This window comes from Budorcas taxicolor, chromosome 14 (assembly GCF_023091745.1).
Source record: "Budorcas taxicolor isolate Tak-1 chromosome 14, Takin1.1, whole genome shotgun sequence".
Taxonomy (NCBI): Eukaryota; Metazoa; Chordata; class Mammalia; order Artiodactyla; family Bovidae; genus Budorcas; species Budorcas taxicolor.
In genome coordinates, this window is record NC_068923.1 from 92,858,759 (window position 1) to 92,876,914 (window position 18,156).

At 39.6% G+C, this 18,156-nt stretch overlaps 1 protein-coding gene across 1 annotated transcript; it reads left to right on the forward strand.

The window, feature by feature from the left end:
- The first annotated feature begins 15,343 nt into the window (after window positions 1-15,343).
- LOC128059359 (nucleophosmin-like) lies at window positions 15,344-16,235 on the forward strand. Its single transcript, XM_052651784.1, has one exon. It carries the CDS (start codon window positions 15,344-15,346, stop codon window positions 16,223-16,225), a length of 882 nt encoding a protein of 293 aa, XP_052507744.1. The 3' UTR covers window positions 16,226-16,235.
- The last annotated feature ends 1,921 nt before the right edge of the window (window positions 16,236-18,156 follow it).

Consider the following 18,156-nt stretch of genomic DNA (forward strand, 5'->3'; position numbering starts at 1 on the left):
TGTAAGCCTGGATAATACAAAATGCTTTGAAGAAAACACAGGTGGAACACTCTTTGAAATAAAGTGCAGCAAATTTGTGTGTGTGTTTTTTTGATCTATCTCCTAGAGTAGTGGAAATAAAGTTAAAAATAAACAAAGGAGATCTAATCAAACGTAAAAGCTTTTACATAATAAAAGAAATCAGAAACAAAAGGAAAAGAAAACCTACAGAAAAGGAGAAAATATATGCAAATGAAGGGACTGGCAAGATAGTAATTTGCATACAATCCAATCAAAAGATGGGCAGAAGACTTAGATGGATATCCATTTGCTTTTAAAAGACATTTTTAGTGGCTTCCAGGTTTTGCTAATTATGACTAGAGCTTCCATAAACTTCCTTGTGGAAGCTTTTAGGTGGACACAAATTTTCAATTTGTTTGGGTAAATATCAAAAGCTATAATTGCTGGATCAAATAGTAAGGATATATTTAGTTCTGTAAGAAATCACTGAACTGTCTTATAAAGCATCTGTACCATTTTGCATTCTCAGTGGTAGTTATTGAGAATTCTTTTTGCTCCATGTCTGTGGCAGCATTGTATGTTTTCAATTTTCCTGATTTTGGCCATTCAAATACATGTGTAGTGGGTTTTCATTGTTGTTTCCATTTTCATTTCCCTGACAATATATGCTATAGGAAATTGTTTTTCTTCATTTAGATAAGCTTAAGTCATTTTCTTTATTGAGATGACTGACATTTTGCCTAAGGATGTGGACTTCAATCACACCTATTATTACATCTGATTCTACTACACTACTTATTAGACAGGAAGAAGAAATTAACACATGTTCAAAATCCAGGTTTCAATTTTCCTGTTTGTATAAATACTGAAAATCATATTACTTTCCTCAAAGGGCTAGTATAAGATGAAAATGAAAATATATGTATGAAAAATTAATAGAACACATGCTAAAAATATTCAGATGTACAATATTTGTTATTATTACTCTTTGGGGACATAATGTCTGACAAATAGTAAAAGCATTATCCAAATCCATATTTACATATGCTCAACAGTTAATAGGAGAAGGCAATGGCACCCTACTCCAGTACTCTTGCCTGGAAAATCCCATGGATGGAGGAGCCTGGTAGGCTGCAGTCCATGGGGTCGCTGGGAGTCGGACACGACTGAGTGACTTCCCTTTCACTTTTCACCTTCATGCATTGGAGAAGGAAAAGGCAACCCACTCCAGTGTTCTTGCCTGGAGAATCCCAGGGACGGGGGAGCCTGGTGGGCTGCCATCTATGGGGTCACCCAGAGTCGGACACGACTGAAGTGACTTAGCAGCAGCAACAGTTAATAAAGGATCTGTATTTATTTAATGTAGTTTAGTTGTGATATATAAAAATAATAAAATAAATATTAAAAAATATATATCTTTTAACATCTTATGATCTAAAGCATAATCTTGAGAGTCACTTGGACTGCAAGGAGGTCCAACCAGTCCATCCTAAAGGAGATCAGTCCCGGGTGTTCATTGGAAGGATTGATGCTGAAGCTGAAGCTCCAATACTTTGGCCACCTGATGTGAAGAACTGACTCATTGGAAAAGACCCTGATGCTGGGAAAGATTGAGGGCAGGAAGAGAAGGGGACGACAGAGGATGAGGTCACTGACTCAATGGACATGAGTTTTAGCAAGCTCCAGCAGATGGTGAAGGACAGGGAGGTCTGGTGTGCTGTGGTCCATGGGGTTGCAAAGAGTTGGACACGACAGAGTGACTGAACTCAGCATTCAGTATGTGCTCCGCTTAGTCACTCAGCTTATCTGACTCTTTATAACCCACTGGACTGTAGACTAGCAGACTCCTCTAGCCATGGGATTTCTCAGGCAAGAATCCTGGAGTGGGTTGCCATTTCCTTCTCCAGGAAATCTTCCTGACCCAGGGATTGAACCCATGTCTACTGTGTCTCCTGCTTTGCCGGCAGATTTTTTTACTTTCTGAGCCATCTGGAAGCATTCAATATAAATATATCAATAATATACCAATTTTCTGGATGCAGAAATCATATTATATATGTTTGCGAAATTTTGACTCATTTATAAATAGATTATTTTCACCTTTACTCTCTCATGTGTTTATATTTTATTCATCTCCTTTGACTCATCATTTCATAATGCTAGGATATCTGCTACATCTGCTATTAATAACAGACGTCACTGCAATCCATTAAGAATACCTTAGTGCATTTAATGCTGGCCTTTGAATGCAGTTGCATCCAATTTTAGGTTAACTAAACAGATGATCGCAAAGAGTCGGACACGACTGAGTGACTGAACTGAACTGAACTGAAACAGATGATATTTAATATATTAGGTAGGATGTGGGGAGGGGATAGATTCTAACTTTTTTAGACATATTTTTTGTATTAGTTGTCACTGAAGAACAATTTCTGGAAAGCACAGAAGGCAGTTAATTTCTTATTCCTCCGTCCTCCCATGAATCCTCTCATGAGCAGCAGGAGAGTTCATTCTGACATCAAAGAGGAGATCAAAGGAAAGATCAAATGAGAAACTTTTGGTGGAGTTGGGAAAATGTCTTCACCCCATGAATACTTGTAATACTGTATGAAAATTATAATGGATCCTGTACTTCACTTGGAATACAAAAGATGTCAAATTGTCACCTCACATTTAGTTACTATCTGAGGATAACATGGCATCACCTGGAAGGAGCCCTATGTCCATTAACTGAAAATCAGTTATTTCATAAACACAGGGTCTGACCCTACAGTAACATTCATGAATGTAGTATTACTCCTGAAGAAAAGTGAGTTTTCCTCCTTCTAAAAATAAATGGAGGCTGTTCCCAGTTTCAGCACCAATATGTAAAGACTTGGAAGCTGTCTTTATCAAACAAATAAACAACAAAAACAAGACAGACTGAAAATCTACCATTTCTTGCACCTAACAAACCGCTGTTTCACAGGGCAGATGACTCCCTGAGTTGCAGCATCAGAGACCTGCTTACGTGGAGGCAGAGCCGCTGGAACCACGGGCTGCTAAGAACAATTGAATGGCAGTTTTGAAGAATCTGAAGGATCGCTGGAGGCTGAGTGCAGAGTAATATGAGATCAGTAAACTGCTTGGGACTAAAGCCTGTGACACGTGTTTTCAGTTTCATGGGCTTTTCTTGCAATGTGGCTCCACCAAGTTCCCACTGTGAGGATCTGGAAAGATCCCTGTGGAGTTCTAGTGGAGAGAAGGGAAATGAAACCTCCGTGAAATAAGACTAGAGTCTTCAACATTAAAATTCTGCTATTCATGGGAAAGGACTTTAACAGTGTGTAATTCTGAAACTGTCTCCCAAATGGAAGAAGGGGATAGCTCTGATGCCAGTTCTTCCAGCCTTCTTATGACACCTAAGGGGGAAAACAAAACAGTATAAAACATATTCGACAAGAATCAGAGCAAGAAAAAAAACGACTGCAGATGCGATAGCCAGGTAAGGAAGTAGGTATCCACATAAAGAAGCAGTGGAGATCAGGCAGAAGTATGACCAAAGGGAGACATTTGATACGGTCACAGCTCTCAGACAGGCCCACTCAAATGCTGATATTTAATTTGAAGATTACAGGATGCTCTGTCTCTCATACATCTTACTACAACATCAAGAAGGTTTCCATGCTAACAGCTGTGGATTATAACTGAAAGATGTGAGAGGCATAGATTCAAGAGGAAGACAGAAAGAAACACTCAAGAGGAATTGAAGGACTCTGGTACCTGTAGCTACATAAAAAACACAGAACAATTTTTACCCAGATTAGCATAAATCTTAACACTAAAATCTTATTTACCTGAGTTTCTATTACTCAGTTCAACATTCAAAACAAACAAAAACAAGGCATGAAAAGAGACAAACAATCATCAGATTCAGTCTGAGATTTGCTGGAGATAATGGAATTATAGGTAGGTCTTTAAATGAGCCATGATATATATTAAAGGCTACCATGGGGAAATTAAATAACAGGCAATAACAGATAGGCAAAGTAAATTAAGATGGGAACTCTAAGAAGGCATCAAAAGGAAATGCTAGAAATAGAAGCTATAACATCATAACTGAAGAACTGTTCAATAGAAACAGTTCAGTAAAGGCTTCTCAAATTTCAATGCCAAGCCTTTAAAAAATTTTAAGAGAAGCATATTCAAGAACTGTGGAACAGCACCCAAAGGATGTAGCTAACACCTAATTTAAATATCGATACAAAAGAAAGAGAAAACCAAAGAGAAGAAATATTTTAATTAATAAAGTCTGAGATCTACCCACATTTATTGACAGATATCAAACCACAAATTCAGGAAGCTCAGAGAAAACTAAGTATCACAAATTTCCCAAACCAAAACATCTAAACAGATCGTATTCAGAGTGTAAAAATAATGCAGAAAGATAAAATCTTAAAGAACATCACCTTAAAGGAAAAAAAGCATACCTGTTAAGAAACAAGACCAAAAATTCTAATAGGCTTTCTACCTTTAAAATCCTTGCAAAAAATAAGACAGTGAAGTTAAACCTTAAAGTACTAAAAAGAAAAAAAAAATTCCAGCTTAAAATTCTAAATTCAGTAAAACCACTCTTCATAAATTAAGTAAAAAAGATTTTCTCATACAAAAAGGAAATATATTTCAATTAGAAAATAAAGAAATGTGAACAGTTTTCTTCAGACAAAAGAGCAATATAAAGTTAAAAGGGTAGGATTACATAAAGAGTGTTAGAAAATGAATTAATTAAAATAAAATATAACATTTTGCTTTTCTTATTCTTAATCTGAAAGATAATTGTCTAAATTCACATTCATAGCTATTGGGTGATAAAGTAGAAAGAAGTGAAGTAAATGATAGCAATGTCTCAAGGCACAAGAAAGAGGCCTTGGGAATATTTCACTATGAGGAACCTCCACTATATGTGAAGCTATGTCATATTGTTTGAAGGTAAACTTATAGAATTTGCTATTTGGGGGCTTCCCTGGTGGCTCAGAGGTTAAAGCGTCTGCCTGCAATGCAGGGGACCTGGGTTCGATCCCTGGGTCGGGAAGATCCCCTGGGGAAGGAAATGGCAACCCACTCCAGTATTCTTGCCTGGAGAATCCCATGGATGGAGGAGCCTGGTGGGCTACAGTCCATGGGGTCGCAGAGAGTTGGATACGACTGAGCGACTTCACTTTCACTTTCAAACATATTTTGAACACTAGGATAAATAGCCATTAATTTTCAACCCTGTAGATGAAACCCTATGAGATGGGGGATAAAGGAAATATAAATGTTCTGGTAAAAGCAGAGATGCCACTCCCCAAAAAAAGAGGGAAAAAGAAAGTAACAAGACAAGAGAGAAAGGAGCCTTGCTTATGTGGTACATGAGAAGGCCACTTTAATGATAAGGGCTTAAATAGAGCAACAGTAAAGAGATGGAGAAAGATGTGCCTTGCTGACACTATTCAGAAGGACTCTTGGGTAGTTATATTAATTTCAGGAAAACAGACTTCAGAACAAGAAAGACGATCAGAGACCAAAAGGGTAGCTATCATTTTTCAAGAATACGTGACAATCCTAAATGTGTTTGCACCTAACAATACAACGTGAAAATGAATGAGACCAGCTCTGCTCTAATACTTAAACAAGACAAGTGAAAGTCCTTCAGTAGTGTCCGACTCTTTCCAACACCATGGACTATATGGTCCATGGGCTTCTCCAGGCCAGACTAGCGGAGTGGGTAGCCTTTCCCTTCTCCAGGGCATCTTCCCAACTCAGGGACTGAACACATGTCTCCCGCATTGCAGGTGATTTCTTTACTGCCTGAGACACCTGAAGGCAGATTCTTTACCAGCAGAGCCACAAGGAAGCTGAAGAATACTGGAGTAGGTAGACCACCCCTTCTCCAGCGAGTTATCTGGGAAGCCCACTTAAAACAAGATAAAGATAAAGGCATCACAGGAAAAGAAACTCATATCATAATTTTCACAAACCTAGACACCAAGATTCATACCAGATTGAATCCAGCAGTATACATGAGGATAGTACATTCAGTCAAGTGCATTTTATACGAAGAAACTCTTGGGTCAACAGCAGTCAATGTAATTCATCAGCAGCAGAATAAATACAAAACAAAACACATACGATCATATCAACAGCTGCATAAAAGCAGTTGACAAAATAAACCTTGATAAAACCTTGTAAAATTTTAAAATTAAAAGAGACTTCCCTTCATCTAATAAAAAAATTTATAAACAATCTTTGCCTAAAATTATACTACATGGTAAGAGATTGAATTCCTTTTCTCTAACATCAGGAGCAATGCAGGTATGTCTTCTCTCACTGCTTATATTCAACATCACACTGGAAATTCTAGCTAGTGCAAAAAGATAAGAAATAAAGTTATAAAAATTGGAAATAAAAAAATTGGCCTCATTCATAATTCATAGTCAATTAATTCAAATTCAATAATTATAATTCAAATTTATTCATGGTTCAAATTCAAATTTATTCACACTCCAATTTCAAATTTATTCATAGTTCAAAACTATATTGAAATCCTCTGAAAATTTAAAGCAAAAGCAACCTTCTAAGGTATGAGCTGCATATAGTTAATTCCTTCCAAATGGTACAGTGTAGAAATAAGAGGGTTAACTTTAGAGTGCAAAAACATGACAAACTCTGTCAGCCAGGAGATCAAGGTCACCATCAAGAGTCACAAGTCATGTTGACAGCACGCATTCTTTACTGGCTGAGCCACCTGAAGGTGGATTCTTTACCAGCAGAGCCACAAGGTTGCCTAATCCCAGAGACGGGGGAGCCTGGTGGGCTGCCGTCTGTGGGGTCACACAGAGTTGGACACGACTAAAGTGACTTAGCAGCAGCAGCAGCAATAAACTTTTAGAACTGTTTTAGATTTACGGAAAAATCTGTAAGATATTATGAAAAGATTCCTTATACTTCAATTTTAATTGTCCCAGATATTAGCATCTTATATTATTATGGTGCAATTGTCATAAATGATGAACCAACTAGAGAAGACTATTGGAGAAGGCGATGGCACCCCACTCCAGCGCTCTTGCCTGGAAAATCCCATGGGCGGAGGAGCCTGGTGGGCTGCGGTCCATAGGGTCACTAAGAATCAGACACGACTGGGTGACTTCACTTTCACTTTTCACTTTCGTGCATTGGAGAAGGAAATGGCGACCCACTCCAGTGTTCTTGCCTGGAGAATCCCAGGGACAGGGAGGCATGGTGGGCTGCCGTCTCTGGGGTTGCACAGAGTCGGACACGACTGACGCGACTTAGCAGCAACATTAAAAATGTCATAATCGTTAGGGAAATCAAATCTAGTTGGGGCACAGAAAATTATAGAATTATCTATCCTATATTTGAGGAGTGAGGGAGTATTATTTTCAGAGGAAGAAGTTGCTGTGCAAGAGTTAGCCAGTGTAAAAAGGTGAAATAGTTGATGCAAGGACCTCAGGGGAAGCTTGTTTCTAAGAACCTGGCACACTTAACATTCTGTGCACTGCCTTCTCCCCGTTCTTGCAGCTTCCTCTTTCTGGATCTGAAGTTAACTCAGACTCCCCTCCCCCCTTCCTCCCTTCCCTCCTCTTCCTCCCCTTTTCATCTGCCCGTCCCTTGTCTTCATCGCCGTTTTCTCTTTGTTTCCTTCTCTGTTCTATTCAGATTCTTCCTCATCTTCTCCTCTTTTCTCCCCAGCCTCCTTCTTTATTCCTTCGTCTTCTGTTTCTTCATTTTCTTGTCGGTTAGGATCCACCTGAGGAAAACTCAGACTTTCACCAACTGCTATTTTCTCAGCACCTTCCGTTGGATTAAAGAGAAGGATTTGTCTTCCGCTGGTCTTCTACTAAACCACTTCAGTCTTCCCCCTGCCGAGTATTAGGGTGAATATAAATACTTCGGCCACCTCATGCAAATAATTGACTCATTGGAAAAGACCCTGATGCTAGGAGGGATTGCAGGCAGGAGGAGAAGGGGACGACAGAGGATGAGATGGCTGGATGGCATCACCGACTCGATGGACATGGGTTTGGGTGAACTCCAGGAGCTGGTGATGGACAGGGAGGCCTGGCGTGCTGCAGTTCATGGGGTCGCAAAGAGTCAGACACAACTGAGCGACTGAACTGAACTGAACTGAATAAGCACTGTGGACTGTAAGAACACAGATGTCACTAGAAGGGCAAAATGACATGTGGAGAAGAAGACTCATCCTAAGTGGAGCAAACACTGGTATAAGAAGATTCTGTGTTTTTTGTTTTAATGTTTAGTTGACAGATGATTGCTTAAAATAGTGTTGAGTTGGTTTCTGCATACAACAATGTGAGTCAGCCATGGTGGTTTGCTTGGTCATGTCTGACTCTTTGCAACTCCATGCACTGTGGGCTCCTCCGTCCCTGGGATTCTCCAGGCAAGAACACTGGAGTGGGTTGCCATTTCCTTCTCCAAGGGATCTTCCTGACCCAGGGACTGAACCGGGTCTCCTGCACTGCTGGCAGATTCTTTACCAACCGAGCTGCCAGGGAACCCCTAGGTATATGTATTTCCCCTCCCTCTTGAGTCTCCCTTCCACCCCCGCCACCCCACCCCACCCCTCTAGGTTGTCACAGAGCCCCAGATTGAGGTCTCTGTGGTATATAGCAACTAGCAACTAAGATTTTGCTTTTAATTGAACTCTCTGTTCTATCTCTACCATCCCATTAAGGAGTTGCTTAATGAAATTTCATCATTACCTTTTTGTCATTCCAGTTAGCCTTCCTACGCCTAAATGACTCCCTTACTGTAAATTAGACATTTTGGAAAGTGTTCTCATCCTTTCTATTCTCCATATTTCTACTTAGCACTGGTGGTCATCACATTATTTTCAGAAACAATTATTTAATCAGAGCATAATGCAGTTTATTACTTTCTTATGTGAAATAAGCTGATACTCTGATGACGATTATGGTTCAAAACAACTTCCAAAAGCTACTTAATTTGCAGCAAGATCTGGTTAAAGCTCTGTGAGAATCTGGTTTCTCAGCTAGTAGTTTTGTGCTACCTGTCCGATGAAGGATGGATCTCTGATGTGTTGGATACACTAGAAAGGGATTTGTTCATTAGCCACAAAGATGTGCAGAAAGACCATTATTAGGTCTGAGAATGGTTTGAGTCTCTGAGAGAATATACTTTTCATGTTTATTGTATAGTTTCACCTTCTGGATAATTTAATATTCAAGCAGTGTAAGCCTAAATATCTCAGCACAGCTGGTGTGGTGTCTTGTTATTTCTCTTTTCCTCTTATCTGTGCAGTTTTAATAACTGGGAGCCTAAAAATGGTATGGTAAATAAATGAAATCATGCAAGGAATTCAGATATTTGGCATATAGTCCGTGAGACGCTTAAATCAATGTTCTTAAGCTGTCAGCCACGATGGAGCGCTGGAATTTAGTCAGATTCATGGCTCATTGTTTGCCTCCGCAATTATGGAATATGAAAGTTAGTAGGTTTTTTAATGTCTCTTTTTCAGATTGAATGGGCTTGGCAAGTTTCTAATGTTTTTCTATTTAATCATAAAAATAATATTCTCACTTTCTTTTAGAGAAATATGCTTTTTTAAAATGCTTTACTCTTCTGAATGGGGAAAAAAGCAGCACGTTATGTTAAACTGCATCATTCTACATTAACCTCTGAGCCTAAGGAATATGTTTTTTTTCTTTTCATTGTTGATTCAGTTAAGTGCTATGTCTATGCAGCCTCAGATTCCAAAGATGAATGTCAGAACATAAACTTTCCTTATGCTTTCTTTTCTGTATTTAGGTTGTACAGTGCTGGGTTTAGATTGCTATTCTCTTTTGAATCCAGCTGCTTTTTTGTGTGATAAAGAATTAAAACGTTTGTTTTTATCTATAGAAATTTGTCTACAAAAGTGTTGAACGCATTGTGGAAAATGGAAAGATCTCTTCTGCATAAACTCATTCAAGGTTAACGCTGCATATTTCTATCCACTGCTTTCTAATTCTAAAATAAAGATGTCTATCAGAATACAGTTTCCAAAGATTACAAGTTTATATCAAATTGTTAAATTTTACACAAGAATTTTCTCCTTGAGGACAGGGTTCATCTTTGTCGTCTACAGCAATAGTGTATTGTTTGGATAATTGTTATTTGGGGTCATTTTAATTTAAAATTTAGATGAGCAAATTAGCATAATTTTGAAAATGTGGCACATATCATCATATTTTTATCCTCACACTGAAGATGACTCCATCCAGTCAGTCCACTGGGGTATTAATTCAAGGAGTTGAAATATAGCAACTTAGAATGACATTATTTCATGGGCATGCATCCAAATGGAATCTTAAACAAAGGTAATCTGTGATTTAACTTTCTCCTTCATTTCTGCACCATACAAGTCCTCATCACTAAAGGACAAGGCTCCAATTCTTTCCAATTTCTAAACCGTATATATACTTGAGTTATTTTTTTAAGTTTTAATAAAACTGTTTCATAGCTATTTATTGAGAGTGAGATGTTTTTAAAAGTGCAGAACTGACTTAGTGAAAAAAATTTCTATTACATTCTATTTGCTGAGTCAAATTTGCCTGCCCCACCTGACTGCTACTGACATTTTACCACATTTCTTCAACCATTCTCTGGAAACACTTTGTTAAGGTATATGTTAACCACAACCTTTTCACCTCCTCTGTTAACTTATTAAAATAATTTTGTTTACTTTCTCAAGATTAATTAAATATGACTGATTTCTCTCCTCTCTAGAACTACACAGTCTGGAGTCAGTTAAGACTGTCCATTTTTCCATTTCACATGTATCTTTAAAAAAAAATGTTTGCTTTGATACTGCAGTATAGCCAATTAACAATGCTGTGTTCTTCTCAGAGGGACAGCAAAAGGACTCAGCCATACATATATGATAGCTTATGGTGAACCGTGTCAGATCCACGATTTCCCAAGAAGATTTAGCTTCAGGCCCGGGGACCAGGCTTGATCACACAAGAGCTTTTGTGTGGCAGAGTTTATTAAAGTGAAAGAGGACAGACAAAGCTTCTGACACAGACATCAGAAAGGCACGGAGAGTGCCCCTGCTAGTCTTTAGCCGATGTTTTATGTCTGTTAGAAAGCTGTTAATCAGATAAGACAGACACCTCAAGGCTGGCAGAGTGTCACCCGGCCCCTCTCCCACAATGTGCATTTTTGAGATAGGATGGCATGAGCCGTGTCAGTCCCCAGCCATAAAACTATTGATATGAATACTGTCTTGTTGAGCAACCATTAGCCCAAGGTTTGAGAAAAGAAACAATGTTAGTCTTAGGGAGCGTCGTTTTGAAGAAAGGCAAATTCCAAAGCAAAGACATAGTTTCATTAACACAGCTTAAGAAAAACATATCCATGGAGAAAGCTCCTTTTAATTTTTTATGGAGATGGAAGAAACTCTGACACTTGTAGTTTGTTCCCTCCTGCCGCTTAAGGGAGGGATAAAAAGTCTCTGACACGTGCAGCCTGTTTCCTGCGTGTAGAGACCCCTCGCCCTTCCTGTCCCCTCTCATATATGTGTACCCCTTCTGCCCCAGACTCCCCTCCTATCTGCCCGGCTCCATAACATTGAGCAGATTTCCCTGTGCTACACAGTAGAATCCTGTTGTCTCCAGTTCCCGTTGCCTCTTCCAGAAGATTATGTTGTGTGCCCAGTCACTCGGTCACTCAGTCATGCCTGTCCAACTCTTTGTGACCCTATTCAGTTCAGTTCAGTTCAGTCGCTCAGTCGTGTCTGACTCTTTGCGACCCCATGAATAGCAGCACACCAGGCCTCCCTGTCCATCACCATTTCCTGGAGTTCACACAAACTCACATCCATTGAGTCAGTGATGCCATCCAGCCATCTCATCCTCGATCGTCCCCTTCTCCTCCTGCCCCCAATCCCTCCCAGCATCAGAGTCTTTTCTAATGAGTCAACTCTTCGCATGAGGTGGCCAAAGTCCTGGAGTTTCAGCTTTAGCATCATTCCTTCCAAAGAACACCCAGGGCTGATATCCTCTAGAATGGACTGGGTGGATCTGACCCTGTAAACAGCAGCAAACTGTAGCTACCATAGTGACCTTAGGCTAGGCTGGATGAAACACAAGCTGGAATCAAGATTGCTGGGAGAAATGTCAATAACCTCAGATATGCAGATGACATCACCCTTATGGCAGAAAGTGAAGAGGAACTAAAAAGCCTCTTGGTGAAAGTGAAAGAGGAGAGTGAAAAAGTTGGCTTAAAGCTCAACATTCAGAAAACAAAGATCATGGCATCTGGCCCCATCACTTCACAGCAATAGATGAGAAAATGATGGAAACAGTGACAGACTTTATTTTGTGAGGGGGGCTGGCAGCTCCAAAATCACTGCAGATGGTGACTGGAGCCATGAAATTAAAAGACGCTTGCTCCTTGGAAGAAAAGTTATGACCAACCTAGATAGTATATTCAAAAGCAGAGACATTACTCTGCCAACAAAGGTCCATCTAGTCAAGGCTATGGTTTTTCCAGTGGTCATGTATGGATATGAGAGTTGGACTGTAAAGAAAGCTGAGTGCTGAAGAATTGTTGCTTTTGAACTGTGGTGTTGGAGAAGACTCTTGAGAGTCCCTTGGTCTTCAAGGAGATCCAACCAGTCCATCCTAAAGGAAATCAACCCTTGATTTTCATTGGAAGGACTGATGCTGAAGCTGAAGCTTAAATACTTTAGCCACCTGATGTGAAGAGCTGATTCATTTGAAAAGACTCTGATGCTGAGAAAGATTGATGACAGGAGAAGAAGGGGACAACAGAGGATGAGATGGTTGGATGGCATCACCGACTCTACGGACATGAATTTGAGCAAGCTCTGGGAGTTGGTGATGGACAGGGAGGCCTGGCATGTTGCAGTCCATGGGGTCACAAAGAGTCAGACATGACTGAGAGACTGAACTGAACTGAGACCGTAGCCCCTTAGGCTCCTCTGTCCATGGAGTTTCCCAGACAAACATGCTGGAGTGGGCTGCCAGTTCTTACTCCAGGAGATCTTCCTGACTCGTAGCTCAGATCTCATTGGCAACTCTTGCACCTCCTGTATCGGCAGGTGGACTCTTTACCACTGTGCCACATGGAAAGCCCCTAGAAGAGTATGTTTCCACCTTCAATAGGAGAAAAAAAAAATCCTTTTGAGATTCAGTGATACCTAAGCAGGTCAGCTACTAACTCTTTGCTATTTTTCCACCCCCACACTCTGCAAACATTGACTTCTTTATGTTGTTGTCACACACAAATTCTGAAACCAGTAATCTATCCAATATAGCAGTGTTACAGTTATGTATACATCTCCACTTTGATTATCTGTCCTTCTGTCTCATCAGGCACTTATTTCCATGAAAACATGCTGGATTTTGCCATCATTTGGAATAACTGACCCCACTCAATTTTCAACTTAATTATCAAGGCCCTCCCTGGTGGCTCAGACGGTAAAGCATCTGTCTACGATGTGGGAGACCTGGGTTCGACCCCTGGGTTGGGAAGATTCCCTGGAGAAGGAAATGGCAACCCACTCCAGTACTCTTGCCTAGAAAATCCCACGGACGGAGGAGCCTGGTGCAGGCTACTGCCCATGGGGTCGCAAGAGAGTTGGACACGACTGAGTGACCCTGCACCATCAAACCCCATGGGGAAAAAAACCTTAATTGAGATAACCAGTCCTCTTTTTTTCTCTCTCTGTTTTTGGATACTCTACCCCCTCTTATTGTTTTCAGTTAATTACCTTTACCTTGGCTCAACCCAAAATGAAATGTCTCTGCCAAACTTCTGAGGCATTTCCAGTCCAGTATGCCTTTACAACATAGCTGTCCTGTTTACAACATAGCTGTCCTGCAAGACCACTAAAATTTGCCTCTCTTGTTTCTTAATACAGAAAACAACACACTTAAGCAAATTGGTATCACTTTAAAGTCATGATCTGAAGCCTCGGTTGGGTTATAAGTCACTTTCTTTCCTTCCAGCTTGAACCAAAAACCAAAATTTTTGCATAATTTTGAGGATTTACTAGGTAAAAGAGTGGAACATTTTAAATGCAGAGACCTCTTTTTTATAATGAAGACATCAAAAATGACTGTGTTTTTTCTTTCATGTGACTCTTTCCTCAAGTTTCAGTTTTCCAAAGACAGAAAAGGAGACGAATGATGCACGTTTCTGTTACTATAAGTTACGACTGAAACAAACTATGTTTTCCTTTAATAATCTAGGTTGAATTTTTACATGCACAAAATTACTTTTACACTCCCACCTCCCATTTTCTTTAGCCCATTCATTATCTCTCCTTTTCTCAGTATGAGTAAACTGTAAAATTTGTCCAAGCATTTATTCTGTATATTAGCATATATGGAAGGATCTTAATCAGCTCACAAGAGGAAACTTGGAATATGCTTCATATTATATTAGTAAGAAACAAGAGAATTTTAATTAATTCCAAATTAATTGCATACATTTAAATGAATAACCATGACTGTGTTTTTCTCTCTTCCTTTCTTTAAATTTTAATGAACTCCTATTTGGTTTAGTAATAAAAGGCAATCAGTTTATTGGTCATCTGTTTCTTCTTTTATTTTCTTTGTAACATGTTCTGAATCCTGCTGTTGGTCCATGTTTACATAAACTACACAAGCTTAATTGCAGTGAGGTTGCAAAATTTATTTTAGTGGTTTTTTAAACATTTAAGAACCACTTTCTTCTCTAAAACCTCATTCATAAAGGCCCATATGCCTATCTCTCAGCAGTCTTTATCTTTTCAAATTACTGTCAACTGCATCCTAAGAGTTCTAAGTGAAACTGATAACCTATCTTCCTGATATGTCACTCAAGCAAGACCATGTTTAACAACAAATACCGATATTTGGAGGATTTTTGGGGTTTGGGGGTGGGGGGAGTTTTGATTTTTAAGGTACTAGAGTAATAGGGTTTCCAAGTTCCCCTGTAGTTAATTTGTAGTCTAACTCCCTTATTACAGGAGCTGGAGAATTAGTTTTAATAACACTTTACATATGCCTATATTTAGTACTCCAGTTTAAATAATTTCACACTTTCTAGTTTTCCCTAAAGGTTTTATTTCACAATCAATTTTATCAACATTTTTTTCTCAAATCATCATCATATTTTGCCAATTTTATCCTCTTGGCATTTGGAATTTAAGAAAAATTAAATTTCATCCCAGCCGCCCTGGTGTGATTCCGTCCTGCGCGGCTGCTGGTTCGAGTAGTAGTCGTTTAATTCCGTCCGGCTTCTCTCCCACGTAAGTGCGTGCCGCCAACCCATGCAGGATTCAATGGACATGGACATGAGCCCCTTGAGGCCCCAGAGCTATCTTTTCGGTTGTGAACTAAAGGCTGACAGAGATTATCACTGCAAGGTGGATAATGATGAAAATGAGCACCAGTTATCTTTAAGAACGGTCAGTTTAGGGGCTGGAGCAAAGGATGAGTTACACATTGTTGAAGCAGAGGCGATGAATTATGAAGGCAGTCCAATTAAAGTAACACTGGCGACTTTGAAGATGTCTGTACAGCCAACGGTTTCTCTTGGGGGCTTTGAAATTACACCACCTGTGGTCTTACGGTTGAAGTGTGGTTCAGGGCCTGTGCACATCAGTGGACAGCACTTAGTAGCTGTGGAGGAAGATGCGAAGTCAGAAGACGAGGAGGAGGAGGAGGTGAAACTCCTAAGTATATCTGGAAAGCGTTCTGCCCCTGGAAGTGGTAGCAAGGTTCCCCAGAACAAAGTAAAGCTTGCTGCTGATGAAGATGAAGATGATGATGACGATGACGACGATGATGAAGATGATGATGATGATGACGATTTTGATGAGGAAGTTGAAGAAAAAGCTCCAGTAAAGAAATCTGTACGAGATACTCCAGCCAAAAATGCACAAAAATCAAACCAAAATGGAAAAGACTCAAAACCGTCAACACCAAGATCAAAAGGTCAAGAATCCTTCAAGAAACAGGAAAAAACACCTAAAACACCAAAAGGACCTAGCTCTGTAGAAGACATTAAAGCAACAATGCAAGCAAGTATAGAAAAAGGTGGTTCCCTTCCCAAAGTGGAAGCCAAGTTTATCAATTATGTGAAGAATTGTTTCCGGATGACTGACCAGGAGGCTATTCAAGATCTCTGGCAGTGGAGGAAGTCTCTTTAAGAAAATAGTTTAAACAGTTTGTTAAAAATTTTCCATCTTATTTCATTTCTGTGACAGTTGATATCTGGCTGTCCTTTTTATAATCAGAGTGAGAACTTTCCCTACCGTGTCTGATAAATGTTGTCCACATTCCATTGCCAAGAATGTGTTGTCCAAAATGCCTGTTTAGTTTTTAAAGATGGAATTCCATCCTTTGCTTGGTTTTAAGTATGTATGGAATGTTATGATAGGATTAGTAGTAGTGGTGGTCAGACCGATGGGAATGGTGGGGAGACAAATATACATGTGAAATAAACTCAGTATTTTAATAAAGTAGGCTGCTTCTCTTTCTAAAAAAATATATAAATAAAAAAATAAATTTCATCCCAACCAATTTGTCACAAGTCCAGATAAGAGAATATTTTTTCAGATTTTATATTATAAATAACAGAATAAGAATCAACAATATGATCTAGATATAATTTTGTACACATCTGATTGCTCATGTATATCATTTGTCTTCTTTTCAAGAAGAAAATTGTTTGTTCTTTTGAAAGCACTGGGCATGCTTTGAAATACTAGGCATTATTCAACTGACAATCAGAACATATGACATAATCAAACCCTATATAAAAATGTTGGAGCTATCACGACATAAAACAGTAAACCTGGTATCCAACTGATTCTAAATTCCAGGTTGCATCATCACTCATTCCCTTTCTTCCATAGCTATATTATCATTCCAGTTTGTGGGATTAGATTCAGCTGTTTAACACACCAAACTAGTTGAAAGTCTGCTGCTGCTGCTAAGTCACTTCAGTCGTGTCCGGCTCTGTGCAACCCCGTAGACAGCAGCCCACCAGGCTCCCCCGTCCCTGGGATTCTCCAGGCAAGAACACTGGAGTGGGTTGCCATTTCCTTCTCCAATGCATGAAAGTGAAAAGTGAAAGTGAAGTCGCTCCATTGTGTCTGACTCTTAGCCATCCCATGGACTGCAGCCCACCAGGCTCCTCCGTCCATGGGATTTTCCAGGCAAGAGTGCTGGAGTGGGGTGCTATTGCCTTCTCCATGAAAGTCTGTCACCTTGCCCCAAATCCAAGCTTCCTTTCTGAAGTGCCGTATTGAGTTGGAATTTTGAAAGCTAACTAGGATCCCTAAACTTTCTCCAATTATAAAGGGTTTTAACCTAAAACTAATTAGCGATGAAGTATGATCTAAGATTTAAAATGTCTCCAAACTACCCTTATGCATCATTTCTTATATTCATTTTGGCAATACAAGATATATGCTACAAGATTGAGAAGGAAGAGAGGAAACAGGATACCCATTGCTGTTTTTCTGACTTTGTTGGCTTTGGAAATGTCGCCAGATGGAGGAGTCAAAGATGGAGCAGGACACCACTAAGCGCCTCCTATCTGTGGGCAAATGAGTGGAAAATAGGAAACTCTGCGTCAATAAAGTCTGGGAAGCTGTTCCCCTTGACCCGTGTAACCCCTGAAACCAAAGCGGCACTCCGGCCAGGCGTGTCTCCCTGAACTTAGCACCATCAGTCCCCGTTGACAGTGATCATGTAGCTACCAACCCAGAGGGCGTGGTGCAACTCTTAGTTTAACTGTGCCCGTTGCTGCAGCTGAGGCATTTCAAGCACCGTCATGGTTCCAACCACCTCTCGCCTTTCTGCCATGCCTGAATCACTCTTCTGTGCTTTTTTCTTATTTCCTAGACAATCATTTCAAAATCTGCACCACCATATTTGACACTATAACTAACAAAATTGTTTCTGTTGTGATTACATGTAATACATATAAATTCACTTTAAAAAGTCCTTATAACATTCAAACAAATAAAATATACTTGCTAGTAATGTTAAATAAGAAATTGAAGGTACTGAGGTAAAAACGTATCTTAAAATTTCTAATTTTATAACATTCCTGTATGATCATGGCAAGTTT

Bases quoted from the DNA above. Each gene is read 5' to 3' on its own strand.
- LOC128059359 (XM_052651784.1), top strand. From the start codon at position 15,344: ATGCAGGATTCAATGGACATGGACATGAGCCCCTTGAGGCCCCAGAGC.